The sequence below is a fragment of the Petromyzon marinus genome, chromosome 32 (genome assembly GCF_048934315.1).
Source record: "Petromyzon marinus isolate PM22_M1 ecotype Great Lakes invasive population chromosome 32, UKy_Petmar_22M1.pri1.0, whole genome shotgun sequence".
In the NCBI taxonomy this organism is placed as follows: domain Eukaryota; kingdom Metazoa; phylum Chordata; class Hyperoartia; order Petromyzontiformes; family Petromyzontidae; genus Petromyzon; species Petromyzon marinus.
In genome coordinates this window covers 14136437-14159036 of record NC_133698.1, presented here as the reverse complement: position 1 = coordinate 14159036, position 22600 = coordinate 14136437, and the positions used below count along the sequence as shown (strand labels likewise).

Genomic DNA, 22600 nt, shown 5'->3' with positions numbered 1-22600 from the left:
TGGTTGTGTTTCGCTAAATTCTCCTGTTTGATGAGTACTAGGTACCTCGGTGAATGTATATGCTTTAACTTTAACATAGCTATTTCTGTGACCAGTTACAAGCTAATCACTCAGCTATTTCAATGCTAAATTCGATGCTAATTCCTTTGTCAAGGGGTACCTCTGCGGATGTGTATACTTTAACTTAGCTATTTCAATGAGCCATTTCAATGCTAAATTATATGCTAATTCCTTTGTCAAGGCACTTGGCCTTTTTCTTCTCACACAGCTTAAAGGTCGTGATCTAAGCGTGGCTTCTTCCACTCCAGCGCTGTCCTCCAGACAGTCTCGTCCCTTCACCTGACGAAGGCCGCTTGTGTTGTGGCCGAAACGTCGTGATTTTTTGTTATTTTATTTTCACCTACGTGACTTTACCCAATAGAACCAAAGAGTATGGATCCTAGCAGTCACGAAAGCTTTAAATCTAGAATTATATTTTTATTATTTTATTGCTTCCCTTCTACGTGACTTTACCGAAAGAACCAAGAATATGAATCCCTGCAGTCACGAAAGCTTTAAATCAAAATACATCGCGATATCACGACATTGTGTAAATCTGGCGATACGATCCTTGTGGAGTTCATATCGTGAGATATCGTGTTATATCGTGAGAGATATCGTGATATATCGTATATCGTGAGAGATATCGTGAGAGATATCGTGATATATCGCCGTTTCTCGGGGACCCATCAATGGGGATCTAATAGTGACGTCATATATTTAGGAATGATGTCACGGCACCACTTCACAACTTCGAAGCGTTAGGATTACGTCATCCCGATAAAAAAATGCATTCGACCGACGTCACGAGAAGAGGCACGTGACGCAACCGTTAGGGACTGAAATTTACGCGGGAAACGCGGGGTCGGGTAGCTGAGGGACGGAGACGCGGAGCGAGCGGCGGGCAGCGGGGGACGGCTGAGGGGGGCTGGGAGGGAGCGGCGAGCAGCCGGGAACGGGCTCCGTCTCTTCACCGGTCGTGGACAAAGCGAGTGTCTCTGTCTCCACTGCTGCTGTGTCCCCACACCACGGGTACAGGAGCGAGACTACGTTTCGGTCGACGCGTCTCCACTCCCATTACTCCGTTATATTCTGTGTCTCTGCTACTGTAGTGCCGCGTCCCCCACTCCCTGTCTCCAATACAGCGCTGCCTCGCGTCTTCGCTACAGCTCGCGGCGTCTCAGTGTAGAGACGAATCGGCTCTGGCTGGAGTCTGAAGGAGTATCGAGTCGGTGAGTCTGCTCAGATTTGAGTTGCTGTTCGTGTCTCTACCTCTGTGTTTATTGTTGGTGTTTGTGCTGTTTGTTTATTGTGGGGTTTGTGTTGGCATCATTGTGATTGTTTGGTTTGTTGGTTTTACGTGTGTTTGCGTCTTTTGGTGTTAGTGGGTGTGCCTGTTTTAATCTCATGTTCAGAGTTATGTTAGTTTTGGTCTGTGTCTGCGTGTGATGGTATTTGTATGTTATGTTGGTGATGGTGTTTCGTGATGGGACAGTTGTGGAGAGAGAGTGGAGAGTTTTTCGTACCTGGGCGGCATTATATTTTCATTGGCTGCGTAACGCTGCTGTGTGGAAGCTACCTGGTCTGTCGCTCCACACGAAGCTTCGGGTCTTCTCAGCCACAGCCATGCCCTTCCCTTCTCTACGCTTGCGAAACGTGGACCCCCCTAATGGAACATGTTCGCCGGTTATAAATATTTTGGCTGGCCTGCCTACGATCCATCCTGAGTTTAACCAGGATATATTGTGTGAAGAGCTCACAAATTCTTGAAAGATCTGGACAAAGTCCCATCGGTGAGCTCCTCCGGCAGGCAAGGCTGCGTTGGCTGGGTCATGTAGCCCGCATGCCCAGCGATGTGGAGCTGAGTCGACTTGCCGATGTCTGGTACCAGCGGTGTCAAGATCGGCCTCTGGAGGAGGCTCGTGAAGGACGCTACTGGGCAGTTGGAGGTAGTCGCCCTCCAACGACAACGGAGGGGAGAGGAGCGACGCTCACTACAACGAGCGGAATGCCGGGCGGAAAAAAGCACAGCAAGTTGGCACAGTAGGGGGCACAGGTGGTGCATCGACCAGTCATCTCGGTCAACCCATGGCACCTGGGTCTGCCCCGTGACCTGCCAGCGGGCATTTGACACTTCACGTTGCCTTAACGTGACGGTGTTATGTTTGTGATGGTGTTTGTGTTATGTTGGTGATGGTGTCCGTGTGTAATTTTGGTGATTGTGTCTGTGTGTAATGTTGGCGTAGGAGGCATGGCGATAGCATTTGTGGAGGGATGGGACCTGGTGCAGACACTCGGGGAAGGAGCTTATGGAGAGTACGTTATCACTATCAACATCATTTATCATCATCAACATCATCAGCTTCATGATGATAGTGAACATCGTCAGAATAATCACCATAACCACCATAAATGTCACCACCATCAATATCATCACTAACACCATCATGGTTGCCACCGTCATCACAATGGTGAAACATTATTGCCATCATCAACACCATAACTAACACCTTAATCACCATTATAATCCTCAACATCATCGTCACCATTGACATTATCACCATCATCACTAACGCTGTAATCACCATCATCTCCATTATTGTCACTGTAATCACAATCATCAACATGATCATCACCATCATCATCCTCACAATCATCGCCATTGGCATGAACCATAACCATCATCATCATCTTTATATTCATCATTGTCGTGTTTGTTTCTGCGCTTATGCTTTGCTAGTTATCCATAATACCGGGATCTGTCCTACAACCTGCACTGAGCCTGGCACAAGTGCTGTGGTGAAGTCACCATCACTTAGTGGTCGAATGATGGCCGTTGTCTTTGCTGCTGCCGCTGTTATTGAACGCACGCTCGTGTACATGCACGTGCGTCCATTACGTGTCTGCACGTGCATACACAGGGTGCGCCTGGCTGTGAATCGCGCCACAGAGGAGGCGGTGGCGGTGAAGATCGTGGATGTCCGGCGTGTGGCGGCGTCCGCGGGGCCTGAGACGGTGCGCAAGGAGATCTGCATCAACCGCATGCTGAGCCACGGCAATGTGGTGCGCTTCTTTGGCACGCGGCGGGACGCCGACATCCACTACATTTTCCTCGAGTACTGCAGCGGCGGGGAGCTCTTTGATCGCATCGGTGAGAGGTGGGGGGGGATGCGGCCGATGTGGTGCCGATGATGCTGAAGTTAGCGTAATAGGGTAATATCGCTGTGACCAACCGTGATTGTTACTCTCAATGACCAACAACCGCCGTCGGCAATACCGCCAACACACACGTTACCACCACCATCATCAACCTTCAGTATTACCACCACTGTTACTGTCCCCACCGGCACCAACACCAACATTACCTCCACCATCACCGCCAAACCGCTGTCACCACCACCAACGTCCAGCTCTAGAAGTGTCTTCGTCCAGACGTTCACCGTATGGTCGCGTGCTTCCCCACTCTGCCACACAGCTACCTTCCACTTCCTACCCTCTCCTCTACCAGATGCTTCCACGTGGATGCCCTCCCGCTCCCTGTTGTTTCTGCTGGGTCCTTACATACGGTCGTGTTTCCTCTCTATTCACAGAACCGGATGTCGGCATGCCGGAGTTCGAAGCTCAGAAATTTTTCCAGCAGCTGATAGCCGGCGTGGTGCGTCAATTCACGCCCCGTGGGGCACAACAATCACCAAGGCACACAAACCGGGGCACCATCAAACGCACACCCAACAGTAACCACCATTGACCATTATTGCGATAATTTACCGCCATTTGTCTTTTTGCACGCATATGTTTCTACGTGTTTAAGTGTGGGGAGTGGTAGTGCAGCGGTTAGCGCCGCTGCGCTATGAACCCAGCGACCCAAGCTCGACTCCAGCTGACGGCCAACATCAGTGACGATTATCTGAACTGGTCCTGGGGCCTCCCCTAGGTCGACTCAGCCTCTAATGAGTACCTGGTGAGGTGCATCAACATTGCCACTGGGGAGACAAAGGCGGCCAGACGTGGTGCTGGCCACCCACCCCATGGTGTGCCATGCTGGCCTTCATAGGTGCTCGCTAACAGCACTTGCCCCAACAGTCTGTTAAGGCTACAGGGTTGTCTTCATGTGTGGTGAGCAGTAGCTCACCACACATGAAGACAACTACAAACCCGGTGATCCGAGTTCGATTCCCTCTCATGACCAACATTGTTGAAGATTATCTAAACTGGTCCTGAGCCTCCCCTATATCGACTCCGCCTCAAATAAGTAACTGGTGCGTGTGTATAAACATCAGCGCTAGGGAAACAAAGGCTGCCGGGCATGAAACTGGCCACCCACCCGCTCGTGTGTCGTGTTGATCTTAATAGGTGCTCTATTCAGGCTAGTCTGTTAAGGCTATACGGGGGTCTTTGTCTTCTGTGTGTGTGAACATGCAGGAATACTTACACAGCCTGGGCATCACTCACCGCGACATCAAACCAGAGAATCTGCTCCTTGATGAAAATGGTGCGGCGTGACAGTGCAAACAGTGACCACACCATGACCCATACACCGCCACACCACACCCCATACCACGAGCAATGATGCTCGTGGTATGGGGTGTGGAGGAGTGTTCCACACAGACACCACCACCGTGACCTCGGACAACACCTACCTACAGACAACACCATGACCCCGTCCCCCTAACGCAGACACGCTGAAGATCTCGGACTTTGGGCTGGCCACGGTGTTCCGGCACAGCGGGCGGGAGCGGCGCCTGAGCCGCACGTGCGGCACGCTGCCATACGTGGCCCCCGAGCTGCTGCAGCCCGACCCGACATTCCGCGCGGCGCCGGTCGACGTGTGGGCGTGCGGCGTGGTGCTCACCGCCATGCTGGCTGGTGGTGAGGGCCAACTCGCACCACTACCGCCGCACCGGATTCACCGCTCGCTCACCTGTTAGCGGTTCTCTACAAGTCTAGGGAATTCACCTATTTGATTTGCTGATACTGCATTGGCAGTGGTGCGTAAGTACCAAAAACGGAAACACCTTTGTCAATAATACTGCCTTAAAAATACGTACAATAAGTGACGTTTTGGGCAATGTCCCTACTTCACGGAGATTAGTAAGTCTACGGGAATTATAGATTCTAAGTTTTCGTGACTGCAAGGATCCATACTCTTTGGTTCTTTCGGTAGAGTCACGTAGGTAAAAACATAATTAAAAAACGTAAATAAAATAAAACAAATGAAAACAACTAAATTTAGTTGTTTTTATTTTATTAAGTATTTATTTTTTTACCTACGTGGCTCTACCGAAAGAACCAAAGAGTAAGTCTACGGGAAGTTTATGGGTCTGAGTATCTATAGGTCTGTGAGAATCTGGATCTCTGAGAACCTATAGGTCTCTAAGAATCTGTGGGTCTACGTGAGTTTGTTGGTCTCTCTTGAGACTCTTTGGGTCTGTGAGAGCGTGTACGTGCCCCTGGCTTGTGTTGGTGACTCGCTGCACAAATTGTGAGCATGTTCTAAATAGGATTCGTGATTGTTATCAATCGTAGAGTGAGGGGAGATGTAGACAGGGCCGAGTCCACGAAGGATGTCGAAGACAGTGAGCGTTGATCATGAAATTGATCCGGGACGGTGCTGGAAATGGGCAGAGGGATTGGAGAGTATTGGGGTGATGGGGTCTCGTTGATTGCTCGCTCTCTCGCTCGCTGGCGCGGTGTTTTTTGCCCGTCAGAGCTCCCGTGGGATCAACCAGCGATGTCGTGCATGGAGTTTGTGGACTGGAGGCAGCGGAGGCTGCACGTGACTCCCTGGAGGAAGATTGACTCCCTGCCCTTGGGTATGCCATGGCGCTCTGTACACGTATGTGCGCACCTGGGGAGCAGTAGTATAGAAGTTAGCACGCTGCGCTACGAACCCGGCAACCCGAGTTCGATTCTCGCTAATGGCCAACACTGGTGACGATTATTTTAACAGGTCCTGGGCCTTCTATAGGTTGACTCAGTCTCACGTGAGTACCTGGTGCAGTGTGTAAAATCATTGCCACTAGGGAGACAAAGGCCGCCGGGCGTGGTGCTGGCCACCCACCCTCTCGTGTGCCGTTCCAGCCTTTATAGGTACTCGTTATCAGCACTTGCCCCAACAGTCTGTTAAGGTTATATGGGGGGATCGTTGTCTTTGCATGTATATGTGTGTACCTATGTGTAGGTGCTCGCTAACAGCACTTGCATCTACAGTCTGTTAAGGCTATACGGGGGGTCTTTGTACCTATGTGTATATACCTGTGCGTGTGCACAGCTCTGCTCAGGAAGGTCCTGGAACCGGACGCAGAGAAGCGCGCAACAATCCCGGAAATCCGCCAAAACTCCTGGTTTAACCACACCCTCAAGCGAGGTGGTGAGTGTGTGTGTGTGCGTGTTTGTGCGGTATAAATTCAGGGTGTCAGAGAAATACCGTGGCTCCACGGCGCCTCTCACTGGAAGGATATTTCCTCAGGCATCGCTGAGCTGTTAAAAAGCAGCAGCGGGGTGGCGGTTTGGCACTTTACGGATCAGTGTGGTGTGACACCTTGTTTTACATGCGGTACCATGTGCGATACGGTGGAGGTGTCGTGACGTGGTACGAGATAGTAGATTGTGGTTTGACGCGGTGCCGTTGCAGGTGTGCGGAGGGAATTGGGGGAGTCTGGACTCAGCTCCAAGCGAATCTGCTCTGGGATCGACCTCTCTCCAGGATCGCTCGCCAGGTGAGTCTGAGAACATGTGTGTGTGTATGAGTGGAGAGCAGTAGTGTAGTGATTATCATACTGTTCTGCTAACCCGGTGACCTTAGTTAATTTCCCACTGACGGACAACATGGTGACAAATATATTAACCAGTGCTGAACCTTCCTTAGGTCTACTCGGCCTTAAATGAGTACCTTTTGCTGTGTGTAAACATCAGCACTGGGGAGACAAAGGCACCAGGCATGTTGCTGGCCACATCGCTCCCTTGTGTGCCATGCCGGCATTAATAGGTGTTCACTAGCAGCACTTTCCCCTACAGCCTGTTAATGCTATAGGAGCAGAAGTTTAGAATGTGCCCATAATGTTATGAATATTAATGCAGTCAATATCTAGCACTAGCGGGACTGCCCTGCGCCTCGCCACCCTTAACGCCGCCAGACGATCGATGATTCACTCAGACGAATGACTCCAGCTTCCGTGGGGGGGTGATTCACTCATCCCGCACCGGATTTACCACGGATGTGGCCCTGGAAGAGTACAGGTTGGGCTAGCTGTGATTAAACCAGGGCTTAGCCCCGGTCACTTGAGACTCATGCAGAGACTCGTAGACTCGTATGAAAACCTTAGATTTAGACCTTCAGAATTACACAGATTCATATAACTCGCATTGTTCTCCTGCCGTGAGTGTACACATTGCCCCCTTGTGTCAACTCAGTGTGTTCTCAGCTGGTGAAATAAAATCGGAAAAAAATGGAACAAAAATCAAAAAGTGCAGAAAGGATGGAATTACACAGAGGGACATGTCGATTATAAAAAAATATATGCAAATTAATAACATAATTCAACCTGTTAATAAAGAGGAAGGGGGATGGGAGGCAATTATAGTGCTGCACTTTTACAATTTGCCACCGACTACTAATGCCACGCGCTTCACCGTGTCTCCCCTCTCCCGGCAGCGATGAGCAGGTGCGCTACTCCGTTTCTCAGCCCGAGCCGCGCCTCACCCATCCGTCCCCCTCCCAGTCGACGGGCAGCTCCATAAACGCCCTTCTCGGGGGCCTCAGCTTCTCCCAGCCGCTCCACCCTGATCACATGCTTCTGAGCAGCCAATTGCAGTCCACGCCGGTATCCTCGCAGGTAACGCCACAGGCACACAGATTGGACGCTTGAGGGTTCTGCGTGTCGGGTGTAACCATCTGTATATCAAGATCAAGACGTTGGCCAAAGCCGTCCATGCGACCACACCTCGCTGCCAACGCTCACTACCCTCCTCCAGATCCTGCAACTGCTGCTGCACAGTTGACATGCGGCAACCTCCAAAGATCTGCCCTGATAGTATCCGACCATGTGCTGCCGTGTTAGGTCTTTTCTTTCTCTTGGCTGCCGGACTCGTGGAGACCACTCCAATGCGGTCTCAGCAATCGGCCCTCCCCTATCGTGCGCACGTGTCCCACCCATAAACAGCTATTTGTGCCAAATCATATTGAGAAACGCTACAAGTTCGAGCTCTGTATTCATCGTTCAACAGTTGGCCCCTCTGGCGATCCCATTACTTATAGTAATCTGAGAGGTCCCAATTTTATGCAGTCAATTATTTTTCTTTAAGCTTTCCAATGAAGGTTGAAAGTGTTACAGAGCATTTGTTCTGTTTGTCCACCTGTGTGCAATTGGGCTGCACGGTTGTGTTGCTGTTAGGAACCTGCGTTAAAGAAAACTGGATACATCGATCTGAGGGTTTCCCAAAACTTGAGAGACACAAAGCAGAATCAATGTGCGTGAATTAATTGGTGAATCCGAGCATGGACCCCAGACACAAAATGGCCAACAAAAGCAGCACTGTCAAGTTGTAACTGTTAGCAGCTAATGCATTTTTTTGTATCGAGCAAGGTTATTATTGTAAGAGCATTGGGAGAAGAGACGTTGGGAAGAAAATCCAAAGTGGAGCAATTCAAGGGAAGAAGCAGAAAGAGAAGAGTTGTGGCGCGCAATGTGGTGACTGAGTGGGTGAGCGAGCTGCTGTGGTCTGCAGGAATGGTGGTTGAACACCATGTGGTGGATTAGACGAAGCGGTCAATGTATGGTCGCCCGACTCCTCCACACATGTGGCGATGAGTAAAGTTCAATGGAATGGTAACCTCGGTAGTAGCAATAGAAGAGTGATGAGGCGATTTCCTGCCAGTGAGAGAGTGATTCGGTAAGTGCTACATCATCAGTCATCTATGTCTAGTGAAATGACTGCGCTATGTTGACCATGTGTCTGTCCGTGTATCTTTTTTGTGTGTGTACATGCGTCCATTGTCCCCACACAGAACCCCTGGCTAAGACTCGTGAAGCGCATGACACGCTTCTTTGTGCGTGGTGCGGCCGAGGAGGTGCGATCACGCCTGAGCGAGGTGTGCGAGGGCCACGGGCTCTCCTACCGCCAGACCTGCCCCACGCAGGTGCGTCAGTGTGTGAGTGTGTGCGTGCATGCGTGTGTGTGGTGCGGTGCGCACACTCACACAAGAACCATAACTGCCTTTCGCCGTTAAGTGGCGGTGACTTCACAATGGTGTATGTGCCAAGCTAGGTGCACCTTAAGGCCATGTGAAGTGTGGAAGGCTCGCTGGTAGGGGGTCATGGGACAGACCGAGGTGCCATGGGTTGACTGAGATGACTGGCAGATGCACCACCTGTGCCCCCTACTGTGCCAACTTCCTGTGTTTTAGTCGCTCGGCACTCCGCTCGCTGTTGTGAGCATCGCTCCTCCGCCCTCCGTTGTTGTTGAAGGGCAACTGCCTCCAACTGCTCAGTAGCATCCTTCACGAACCTCCACAGAGGTCACGCTTTCACACCCACGCACGTAAGCACATGCACACGACGAGCACACATGTAGCAGACTTGTGAGCAGCTCGAGCTGTCATCACGTTTCTGGAACGCGTGAGCGGCGAGGCGAGCCTTCGCTTGTGAGATCTGCTCCCACGGTCACGCTCCGTTTCGCTCGTCCTGATAACGAAGGGCTCAGTCGCAGCCTCACGGCACCGCTCGTGAGAACGAGCAACAGCCCAAGGTCATTAAAAGGCTGCCCCACCCCCTCCTCGTGAAGGGCAGAAATGTTTCTCGCTTGGTGCCTCGAGAGACGCGGAGCGCGATGGCGTCGGCGCGGTGGCATGGCCCAATGGTGGTGCATTCGCTGCTTGTTACAGCTTAGACTCGGACTCTATCGGGCTTTATTATCTTATTATCTTGGCTGGTGAGGGCCACTGAGCTCAGCAGCTTTTACAAGGACGAGCAGCTTAAGACTGTTTAGGTTTGCGGTTTGAACATGGCAGGCAGCCCTGGTTATGACTGCAGTGGGTGTTGACCGTATAATTAGTAGGGTTGGCTACGTTCGGTGCAAAATAAGTTCAACATACATAAGTCTTCTGCTTCACAGTGGAAATTAAAGATTTCGTGACGCCATTCGAAAAGAGTAGGCTGCTGTCTGCTGGCGCCACAAATGAACATTACACCGCAAATTACTCAATTGGGATGACACATGGCAATCATCGCACCCTCTACTGTGAAAATTTGGCAAGACTCATCCAAGAAAGAGTCATGAGAATCGGTGAGGCTTTCCTGGGTAAACAAGCGGAATAATAAATAATATCACCCCTCGCTTTGAAACTCCTGTAGACTGTGTGACACACAGCAGCGCCTGCCTTCGTGATAGCCTTGCGCTATCAGAATGCCACGAACATTAAATGCGCTACATTATTTCTAATTGTTGTTTGAGTGTGGGTTGGTGAAAGAAGGGACCATAAACGCAGGCATTGCACAGAAACCGTCCAGAGAATCCATTAGGATCTCGCAGTGCAGTGCAACTCTTCCTGTTGGAAAACGGCCCGCAGAAGTAGATGTCACAGAGCTACCTCTGAGGACCTTCATGTGACCTCTGGTCCACACACACAGCAGAGGGCAGCACTGTCCCACCAGTACTGCCATTTGAGAGTAATTTTCATCGCATGACCGTCAAATTTATATTTTAATTCTTAATAGCTGCCAATTTTTGTGTGCATCCATTGGCAGCTGAGCTGACACCATCAACCTGCTACTCGGTTTACTTATAACCCAGTCTATGTGGGTCTCTATGTGAGTCTACGGCTGTGTGTAAGTCATTGGCGACCCCGGGCGGAGCCCATTAACTTGCCGCTCTAGAGGAATTCGCTTCATCACGGGCAGCTGAAACCTGGACAGGAATCCAGGATCTCTGCGGCGCCGGCTGAGCTCGCTGATCTCTGAGCCACCCAGTCGTTCCACTGCCCTTGGCCTTGAGAGGCATGAAGGAGGCTCAGCTGCCCCACAGCCTCCGTTTCCCTCCCTCCGTCCCACGCAGTAACCGCACACCCGGGTCCCACTCGCTCGCCCCAAGGTTTAAACATTCATTAGGCGAGTCACTCTACCCTGCTCTAATGCAGCGGCTGGCTTGGCTCCCGGAGCCCTCCCCGAGCGCGCTGCCACGGTGGCGATGCGTGACCCAGCGGCAGGGCACTCGCCGCTCGTTGTGCAGTGGACGATGAAGACCCTGTGACAACGGTCATGAAGAGTAGACCGTGGGTGCTGGCGACATCTCGGTCCAATGTTGGCAAATTTTCCCGCACTCCCTACTTTGCAGAGCCTTTCACTATAAGAATGGAACGAATACCAATTGTATTAATTATTAACATATAATTATTATGGAGCAGTGTGGATGTTGCATGTGTTTATCTGTGCGTGCCTTCCTCTATTTTTTATCAGTGTGTATATCTGCTGGTGCGTTCGTGTGTGTTTAAATTTATGGGGGAGTGATTAGTGCGTTGGTTAACGCGCTGCACTACCAACCTGAATCCCGAGTTTGATTCCCGACCACTGTTAACAGGAGTGGAGATTATCTGAATCGGTACTGGGCCTTTCCGAAGTCAACTTTTCTTAAATAAGTACCTCGGTACGATGTGCAAACAGTAGCACGGGGGAGACAAAGGTGGTGGGGTGTGATGCACCGCCTGCAGTTTATTTGAATCACGTTTACTTCATTTAACTCGGTGAGAACTCGAAGAGATGAGGAGAGTCTCATTTGCAAGAGTGACTTGGGTCACCAATGTGACAGAAGCAATTCAAATGAAAACAAATCCTTCCACGAGTGTCGCCGATGCTTCTGCTGGATTCGCGATCGGGCCCGATTCTTCCGAATTCTGACACTACCTTAATGGGCACTCGCTAACAGCACTTTCCCCAAGAGCCTATGTCGGCGGTGAGGTTGGGGAGGGGAAGGCGGAGGCATCGTTTCTTTGTGCCGCTTGTAATTGTGTGTGTGTAACCGGATCGGATCATGCGCGGTGATCGTGTGTCCCCATGTGCGTGCAGGTGACCCTGTCGACCCTCGACCGACGCAACAACAAACTAATATTCAAGGTTACCTTCCTGGAGATGGATGGACGGCTCCTGCTTGACTTCCGCCTATCAAAGGTCAGGGTCATGGGGTCGTAGATAGGGGTCCATGGGGCAGACCCGCGATACTGCGCAAGTCCACTGTGGCGAATTACGCCGGATGTTTGCGTATGCCTTGCACAACGCGCTGAGGCTCTCCGCAGAGATTGCTGAGGCTCCCACACCACCCTCTAGGCTGTGAGGAAGCCATGTGATGGCAGCTAAGCGAGCGAGTTCTTGAACCCATCTGTGCGGAGCTCTGAGCGCGGTCCCCTCGAATGTGTGGGTTTGCTTTGGCGGCTATGGTTTACAAGCGTACGCAAACCACTCATTAAAACAGTTGGCCAAATGCCCCATTTCAGAGAGGCTTTTCCTTGAAAATAAATAACATCGTTATCACCCTCTGGCTGTGACTATGCCTGCCATCGCTCCCGACCCAACGTCTCTCCCCATCATCCACAATCCTCCCCTCCCTCCGCATCAGCCTTTCAATCATCGTGCCGTCCGTTAACGCATGCCCCCCCTCGCTCGATGCAGTGTGTAGGCGGTAGAGATATGTGATCATGTTCGTACGCTTTGTCAATCCAATTTTATTGAAAGTCAGTGGACCGCCTATGCGTGTCTGGAGAACAGTGGTTAGCACACTGTGCTATGAACCCAGTGAACTGAGTTGGATTCCCTGCCACTGCTAACATCAGTGGTGAGTGATATCATAAACGATCCTGGTCTCCCCCTAGGTTGACTCAACTTTAAATAAATACCTGTTGCGGTGTATAAACATCAACAGTGGGGAGACATGCGGCCGGGTGTGGTGCTGGCCACACCACCGTCTCATGCGCCGTTCTGGTCTTAACATGGGCTCCCTAACAGGACTCGCCTCAACAGTGTTAAAGGCTACACCGCATTTCTTTGTCTTTGTGTGGTGTCAGGGCGATGGGCTGGAATTCAAGAGGCACTTCCTGAAGCTGAAGGGTCACCTGTGCGACATCGTGAGTAAGCCGACCTCCTCCCCAACCTCGCCGACTCCGACCTCGCCGACCCTGACCTCGCCATGACCTCATGTCGACCTCTGGGGTCAAGAGGTCACCTAGGGATGCCCAGTTCCGCTCCCCTTCCCGTCGTCGCCTGAAGGCAATGTTACGAACTCAGATTTCTTATCACTTGACTTTAGTTTACGTTTTGGATTTCTCGATTGACGAGACTTGTCAAAGCGACAACAAATGTAGCAACTCTCTGGGAAGAGGACATTGTGCATATGTAGGGACGATTCCAAAAGTATTAAGGATCCTGTAGCAGTCTGCTGCGTGTGACACTTGGTAAATGGCTTAGCGGTGACGTTGCGTAATGACTTCATAGATTCCTATCTTGCGAGATTTACTGCATATTTTAGGTTCGTTTGGGTGACTTTCCGCCCGAAAGAGTTGGCGCGACCCTGACTTTTAAGGTCAGATTTGAAAAAAAAAACGGAAGTGACGGTGGAGATTCAAGCAGACGGTAGAGACGCGGGGCGGTGGCCAAAGGCGGCCAACGGCGGCCGGGCAGCAACTTTGAAGACCCTGTGAGTTGGGCAACTCGGTGGGGCAGTAGCAACGCTCACGCCTCACGGCACAAAGGGGCCTGGGTTCCATTCCTGACTTGGGCACCTTTCTGTGTGGAGTTTGCATCTTCTCCGCCTGTTCTGACATAGGTTTCCTCCCATAGTTTCAAACATAGCATTGCCACTGGTGTTGGCCTGACGTGCTCGATTGGAGCAGGATCATCCTGAAAAAGAGTGGTGAGACTCGACCGGTGTGGCTTACCCGGCGGAATAAATAATAAACATTTAACGTTCGCGTGCACCAATGCCAATGCTTTCTGTGAATTATATGAGCAACTCGTCAGAGATGTGCTTGCATTCGAAATTGACACAAGCAAGGGTTGTAATGCTACTCGCAAAGTGAGATTGCAAGGTGGGAAAAAGACCAGATTGGGAACAGAGACTCAGTCCTCCCAGCATGCCTCATGTGACATCGCCACACTGTGTGTGTAATGCACTCAGCTTTGGGGTGCTGTGGGTGGCCAGATGTTAACTACCTCGCCTGGTATGCAGGAGGTTGTGGGTTTGATTCCAACCCTGACAACTGTTATATATTTGGAGTTTGCGTGTTCTCCCCGTGGTGGCATGGATTTTTCTCTGGGTTCTCCGGTTTTTCCTTCCACAGAAAAATGCATTTATAGTATTTGTCTACTATAAATTTTCACGTGATAAGCCACTTCGTTGAGCCATAATTTCTAGCCAAGTTGCTTCTGAAAAAGAGCTACATAGCTCAATGGGCCTTACTTGTAAAGTAAAAATAGTTACAATTTAGTTTAGACAAACGAGATTCAATTTGTGGCTGTTTTTCTTTCTGAACAAGGCAGCAGGAGGCAAGAATGGCTATATGATACTGATTATTCATAATTATAAAACCGGTGTAGTAAATGAGAGTGAATGCTTCTCTTGAATTAAGCCGGGTTGTAAGTATTTTGGTGGGGGGAGAAGAGACGATGACGGGAGGAGGGGATTTCAGAGTGGAGCCGCGTGAGGGAAGAACCGGAGAGAGAGAAGTGAGGTGACCCGCAGTGTGGCTCACCCCCCAAGTGCGGGTGAGATGAAACCAGCTGGCAGACCGAGTCCTCACCCACGGTAGTAGCGATGGAAGAGTGACAAGGAGGAAATTCGCCGCAGGAGAGCGAGTGATTGGAATTAATCTGTGAGCACTGGATCATCGGTCACACCGATTGCTCTTTGCGTGTAATTCTCCAGGATGCAGTGAGGTAGGAACCGGGTGCTCCGCTCCAGACGTGGTGACGTAATTCCAGATTGGGCTCGCGTTGTGCTCCGTAGAGCAGGAATAATTATTCAGAGTTAAAGATGGCTATGGTGATGCCCAGGGCTTGTGTTTCTCAGAATATTTTTTCCCGACTGGAATAGGGGCGTGATTAGTGGACCAGAGCTAAAGCGATGTGCTGTGCCGGAAGCTTTAAAAGTTTACGGGTCGAGCAACCCAGGCAGAACCAGGCTGAAATTAATCCCCTGAAGATGCTGGTAAGGACTAATGCTGTGGCTTCTGTGCATATTGTTAATGTTACTCTGTTAATGTTACTCTTTGACTTTGTCTACGTTTGTTTTTGATTGTTCTGAGCTGGCTCCCCTGCCTGTAATCCCTTTCCCTCGGTTCCCCCCCACCGCAGGAGGGAGTGACTCTCTGAGTCAACGTTGCAAGATTTTTCCCAGAGTAGATTTGTTAAATTTTGACTTTACTTTCTTGACTGCAGGAATTAATATTCTTTGATTCTTTCGGTAAAGTCACGTAGATAGAAAAAATAAAGTGAATACAATTTTTATTCACTTTTTATTATTTATTATTATTTCTATCTACGCGACTTTACCGAAAGAACCAAAGAATAGTAGATTTGTTTTTTAAAACCCGTTCACGGAATTCTCACTTTTCCGAGCCGCGTCACCAGCACGCGCGCAAAACTATGCGATATAAAACGTTATCAAGTTACGTGGCCTTGTAGTTTTGTGTTCACATTTGTAACCTTTCCTAATAAAGGTCAAAAACTGAAGCGAAGTGTGGTTATAAAGACGATGTGAGTTTGATTAGAGCCCCCCTCCATTACGTCGGGGCGTCACGGAGCGCCCTGCACACACTAAGCGACTTGCATCTCATCTCAACACATTTGAAAGGGCACCCCCAGTAACAGCTGGCCCTGTGCGGCACAAGGTAACTCGAAACCTGGCCTGCGAGCGGGCATCAGTCTGCCAGTAGGGGGAGATGATTGCTGCTGTGTGATCCAAACTGAGGGATTCACGGTGTAAGTTTTTAAGTTTGGATCGTGACGCCGACACAATCGCCTCTCGTTTTGAACGACGCCACAGGATCTTTAACGTCCGCTGTGAGTGAATCGGACAGTGTGCAATAATTACGGTGAGTACACAGCACAGGAATAACGAGGGCGGTCTGCCTGAGTTCAACCGTGAACCTCTACAACAAGCGGCGAAACGGCGTTACCTCTGGGCAATCTCGCCACCCCGAGTGTATGGAATGTGCTTGGTGGTTGTGTTTGTGGTTTTCTGGGTGATTTGATAATAGGCTGGATGTAAAGATGGGACATCCAATTGCCTGTCACCGATTGCCGGTTCAATTGCGCCACAAATCGGATAACATCAAAACTAAATTTTGATTTAAAGCTTTCGTGACTGCAGTAATTCATATTCTTAGTTTTTTCGGTAAAGTCACGTTGAAGAGAAACAACAAAATAACAAAATATATATAAAAAATTAAAAAAGAGGAATGATATTGTAGTTCTCTCAGCTGACAAAGGCAATGCTACTGTTATCATGGATAAAATAGAATACAACAACAAAATTAAAGAATTACTCGACGATGGTAGTTATACAAAAATAAAAAGAGATCCCACCAACAGCCTCGTCACACAAACCAACAAAATAATTTCTGATTCAACCGCATTAATTGATCAATCTAAACAGTTTTCGTTGAAACCTTCTGCTGCCAGGCCACCAAGATTATACGGCTTACCAAAAATACATAAAGTTGATACACCTCTTCGTCCCATAGTCTCTACTATCAGCTCCCCCACCTACAAACTAGCTCGTTTTTTGTCTGAAATCCTGCGTCCTTTCACTGGAAAGACCACCTCTGCGGTACAAAATTCTACTCACCTGGTATCAACAATCAAGGGTATTTCCCTGTCCCCAGACGACCTGCTTGTCAGTTTTGATGTAGTTTCCTTATTCACCAAGGTTCCTGTACCTGACACCATTGCAATCATTGAAGACTTGGTTCATCAAGGACTAAACACTGAGGTACCCCCCCTGGTGAGACACTGTTTAACCAATACATACTTCACTTGGAATGGAACTTTCTACAAACAAACTGAGGGCACCCCAATGGGCTCCCCCCTTTCTCCAGTTATAGCTAACATTTTCATGGAGAAATTTGAGACTGACGCCATCCAGACTGCCACTCTGCGCCCAACCTTATGGAAGAGGTACGTGGATGACACTTTTGTCATCTGGCCACATGGCCGGCCTGCTCTAGACCAATTCTTCGACCACATCAATTCCATACACCCAGCCATCAGATTTACCATGGAAGTCGAAATAGATGGCAAGATACCTTTTTTGGATGTCCTAATTAAAAAGAGACCTGATGGTTCAATGAGCCACTCTGTCTACAGGAAAGCTACCCATACGGATGCTTATCTGAAACCGGATTCCCACCACCATCCATCACAGAAGAATTCTCTCATCAAGACTCTGTATCATAGAGCCCAATGCATATCCGACCAGGAACACATAAGCAGTGAACTCAAGCACGTACACCAAGCTCTTAGGGCTAATGGTTACTCCGACTATACAATCCGCAAAGCTATCACTCAAACCATGAAGAAGAACCCTCTTGAGGAGCCTTTCAAAACCATCACTTTACCCTACATTGCTGGGATCACAAAAAAGATCTCCAAAATCTTGAATAAACACAAGATCCAGGTCCGTTTCAACACATTACATAAAATCCGTGATCTGGTTCCGTCTGTAAAAGATGTGATTCCGGACATACAATACCCTGGTGTCTACAAACTAAGTTGCCTCTGTGGTAGTAGTTACATTGGAGAAACCAAACGCCATATCTCGGACCGCATTCGTGAACATAAAGCAGACCTTAAACACGGTAGGACCAACACCTCGGCCGTAGCAGATCATTGTTCTAATTCAGTAGGCTCACATGCCATTGACTTTTCCAAGACGGAGGTTCTTTGTAAGCCATCTGGCTTCCATGAGAGATTCGTTCATGAGGCTATCCACATATACAAACACAGAGACAATTTCAACCGAGAAGATGGATTCTATCTTAGCAATCATTGGAAAGATTTGATCAATCATTTCAGTTCTTGATTGATTGTTCACGCTTACAGTGGCTTTCAGACAGCATACATAAAAACAAATTTCGTCTCCCCCCTCCTCTTTTCAAAAAATAGATGGACTAGTCCTGGCAAACAGCCAATCGTTGCGCGTGACGCAAACGTTATTTTTATATATAAATAAATAAATATGCCGTTTTCAAAATAAATTTATGCAAACCGACACACCTGATGATGACCGTTTGAGTTATGGTCGAAACGTCGTGAGAATTTTTTATTGTTTTATATATATTTTGTTATTTTGTTGTTTCTCTTCAACGTGACTTTACCGAAAAAACTAAGAATATAACATCAAAACTGTTGGAATAAAAGAATCTCCCCAATTCCGACACGTGCCGCTGGATGGGAGATGACAGACGGGACAAGGTGACTTCAACGGCATCATCAACTACGTCCCGCTGGCCGTGGCTTGCAAGGGGGTTTCCCACCTTCGGGAGGTGGGATTTTGGGCCGAGCGCCATTTTTAAAGGAGTTCGAGTAACAACAAAAAGTAATGGGTTCTCATTGTAGTTGATGAATCGAAAGATAAGCAGGCGTGAGCCTGTATCGTGTTTAGATGGTCAGTGATAAATAGCTGACCATTTTGGTTGTCACTGTGGTGCCACAGCCGCGGAGAAACTCTGCCAGCCCGCGACTCCCCCCCTGTCCCCACGCTGAGCACACACACTGAGCACCCACGTGCAGCGCGCACACGTAGTGTCCTGGCGGGGGATCGCCTAGCACAACGGGTTTTCATCCCAAGGATCCCTAGGAGGAAAGTCCCACGGTTTCCCGGTGCCAGGAGATTGGCTGACCCTCGCAGGACAGATCACATTGCGGTGCCCATGGGTTGGTGTACAATTGTATGGGCACAAAAATAAAAGGTTCACTGGGCCAGCCGCAATGAGTTATTCACAACATCGGGAGGGGCTGAGGGTGGAATATTAAGCAAGAAGAGCAGACCATGAGGTCAGGAGAATCTCAGCGCCACTGCCCCCCATCTCAACCCTCATACCGAATACACATTCGCAGAGTGTGTTCGCCAGCCCGGCGCCCTTCCAGACAATGAGCAACGAGTGACGAGGGATGGCTGACGCCGCCACCGCGGAACTCCACGGAGGACATGGTAATAGAGGGCGGTAACCACAGGTAGGCGCCCGATTGGCCGCACGGGACTGCCATCCCGGGCCTTTGAAGTTAGGGGAATAGGCCATGCAAGAGCAAGTACAATTGAGCGACGTCACAGGTAAGCGCACGATTGGCCGTGCGGTACAATGTCACCCCGAGCCTTTGAAATTAAGGGAATAAAAAGAGTAGCCCGGGACGATTTTCGGTCTCTTGTCTTCAACCTCTGGGCCGCAAAGAACCACTCCCTGCCGTCCTGCCTCCTCGAGCCGCTCGCAGCATCCGTGTGATGCCAGCGAGTGCTGCTACGAGGCAGTGATAGAGTTTTCTCTCGTCCTTCTCCCTCCGACTCTCACAGCGTCCATTCGATGCCGTGAATACAGCTTATAGGTACGTGGTAGGACGTTTAAGTGACTGGGCACTTAGGCAGCGTTAGGCTAGGCTCTTCTCGCAAAATATTCCCCCAGGTTGTTTGTATTTGCGCCGCGAATTAAAGTTAGCACAAAGTATCGGTGTGGTGTTGGTGATTTGCGTGTGGAGCGACTGCATGGGAAAATGCGCTGCGAGAGTGAACGCACGTGCTAGGAGATTATCGCCTGCAGGTGCGAGCGCGGTCGTGGCCCTGCGTTCGCGTTGGCTGTGGTGTACACGGGCGAGTGTGAGTTAACTCCGTGCGGTGGTGAGCCAGGAGTTTAGCCATGTCCCTCAGAGAGAGCGCTACCGCGGGGGGGGGGGGGCGATCATTCGGTCGGCGGATGTCGCGCCCCACCTGCCCAGCGAGGGCAGTGGAGTGGACGTCACTTGTGATTGAAAACTCATTTATTTAGAACTGCTTTTTGTGTTGAGTTGTCGTTCCCCCGCACCTCCAATTCACACGATTGGCTACGTACGGTGGTGCGAAAGAAGTTCAACATACAAACACACTTAAAGTTAACACTGTCGGCTGTTGCTTAACGGGGGGCTCTGGATGAATGTGGCGTTGCTGATTAATCCAATGGGTGAATGGCCGGTTCTGTGGTTTGATTTGCAATTTGACCGTATTATCAGCAATAATCCTTGCTGGCAGCTGCCCCTGAGCCACTCACCTCGTGACCACGTGCCACCCTAAGCCCTCTTCGCCTCACTTTGATGCGATTTGGCGTCGCGCAATGGCGTGGGAATTAATGGAATCCAACTGCGCCCCTCTGTTGATGTTGCCATGGAGATTGGCATGGGCTTAATTGGTTCGTGTGACCCCCTCCAGCCAATCGAGGCGCTACATTCACCATCACAATGCTCCGTCATTCTCTTTCCCTCCCCGTTACGTAAATCTACTCCAATTTCACTCTGAAGAATCTATTCGGAACTCGCAGAGCAGTCCGCCTCTTCATGTTAGAGAACGGCCCCCGGAAGTGGATATCACAGAGCTACCTCTGAGATTCTGCACACGTGCACAGAAGGTGGCAGCACTTTCCCACCCGCCTAGCCATTGAGTTAATGTTCGGGAGCGTGGCAGTCAAAAGACTAGTTTTCATTCTCTCAGCCGGAACGGAGCCGAATTAATCGCAGAACTAAATTTAATGTGATGGGGTTTTTTTTTCCCAGAAAGAACTGGCAACCGGATCCAGCCTCACAGGAGGCGGCTGAGACGTGGATTGTAAAGCAGGCAAGCCGCCCGTGATCAAACTGGAGAATCCGGCGAACACCCCAACGCATACGAGGGTTGACACCCAAGGCTCTGCACAGATATATTAAATCCACACTTAATCAATCCGTGAACTGCTGTGCTGAAATTTACTGGCCACCTCACAGCCATGTGGCATAACCCTCGTAGTCTCCCGTTCAAATACGAGGCTCAACCCTAGCTGAGCTCCCGAGATGCAACGGGGTGGGGCGCGCTCGAGGCGGGTGACTTGGCGGTAGGCGACAGACTCCACTGGGCAGCCAAGATAAACACGAGTGTATACAACAATAGTTCACCGCTGTTTCATAATGGCCAGCTCGGCACGGAGTACAAATGAAGAGAAGTGGACATTTTATTTACGGCAAAAATGTTGACGTTCCAGCAACAGGCGAGCTGCCAAAATATTCCGGTGCCGTGAAAGAGCGACGAACAATCGCGGAGCTCTGCGCATGGGAAACAGCAAAAGACGAAGAGGGCTGCGACACAGCGCGCGCTCTGGTACAATAAAAACGGACTGCGTCGGGTGTTCGATTTAATCTAATTAGCGCGAATCCAGTGGGAAATCTCGCAGAGCGAATGGCAACGCTTTGGTTCAAGAACGGCCCGCGGAAGTGGCTATCGCAGAGCGACCCCTGAGATCCCTTCGTCAAGTGACGCTCTGCTCCACACACAAATAGCGGGCAGCACTTTCCCACCCGCTCCTCCTCCGTGAGGAATGTTTGCTGCGCGACAGTCATAACGCTATTTTTAATTGTCGGAGCTGGAGTTTAGCGAACAAAGTGCAGAACCAAATTGAGTGTAATGGGTTGTTTTGCGTGCAGTCATTGGTGACAACATTTGGTTGAACACATCGAAAAATGTCGGGAACCGCAGAGTATGAGTTGGCGTCGCCTCACCGCGTGGCAGCCTGCCAGCTTGGCTTCGGCGATTGTGATGCAATTTGCGTAAACAACGCGAGAGAAAGCTGCTCATTAAATAAAACTACTCATTAGATTAGTTTTCTATAGATACAAAAACAATTGGCTCAGCACCCTGACCTCTGAGCAACCCGGCCACCTCAGCCATTAAAGAAAGAGTCGTGTCTAAATCAGGCAAGGCGTTGTCTCTGCAGTGATGTTCACACTGCCACTGGGTGCTCGTTTTAGGCTCGGTCGACTTAGGGGAGACCCGGGTCACGCTTGAATGCAACTTCCCACTGATGTGCCTGGGCAATGAATTGAGTGGGGGTCAGGGTCAGGCGTGGTGAAAGTGGCGCCGTGACAGGCTGAGCGTGCGTGGTGGTGGCCCCTGAAGGATAGAGCCGAGCAGCTGACAGAGCCTAGGACCACCTGCTTCATTACCACGCAGACACAAAGATACCCAGGGACACACACCGAGATATATACAGAGACACACGAGCATAATAGAGACATATAGTGGACAAAGATACATATAGAGATAGAGGGACATACATATATACAAAGACAAAGATCCCCCGTATAGCCTTAACAGACTGTTGGGGCAAGTGCTGTTAGCGAGTAGCGCCTATGAAGGCGGCCACGGCACACGAAGGGGTGGGTGGCCAACACCACGCCCGGTCGCCTTTATTTCCCTAGTGGCGATGTTTACACATCGCACCAGGTACTCATTTGCGGCTGAGTCGACCTCGGGGAGGCCCAGGACCGGTTCAAATAATCGTCACTGGGGTTTGCCGTGAGCGGGAATC

The 22600-nt window shown here is 50.0% G+C and overlaps 1 protein-coding gene across 1 annotated transcript; it reads left to right on the top strand.

The window, feature by feature from the left end:
* The first annotated feature begins 804 nt into the window (after nt 1–804).
* Nucleotides 805–15752, top strand: CHEK1 (checkpoint kinase 1). Its single transcript, XM_032964720.2, has 14 exons — nt 805–1071; nt 1185–1271; nt 2286–2355; nt 2961–3190; nt 3630–3694; nt 4462–4531; nt 4717–4908; nt 5748–5852; nt 6311–6409; nt 6674–6758; nt 7694–7874; nt 9047–9178; nt 12099–12200; nt 13091–15752. Exons 3-14 carry the CDS (start codon nt 2291–2293, stop codon nt 13214–13216), a joined length of 1452 nt encoding a protein of 483 aa, XP_032820611.2. The 5' UTR covers nt 805–1071; nt 1185–1271; nt 2286–2290; the 3' UTR covers nt 13217–15752.
* Nucleotides 15753–22600: the final 6848 nt, after the last annotated feature.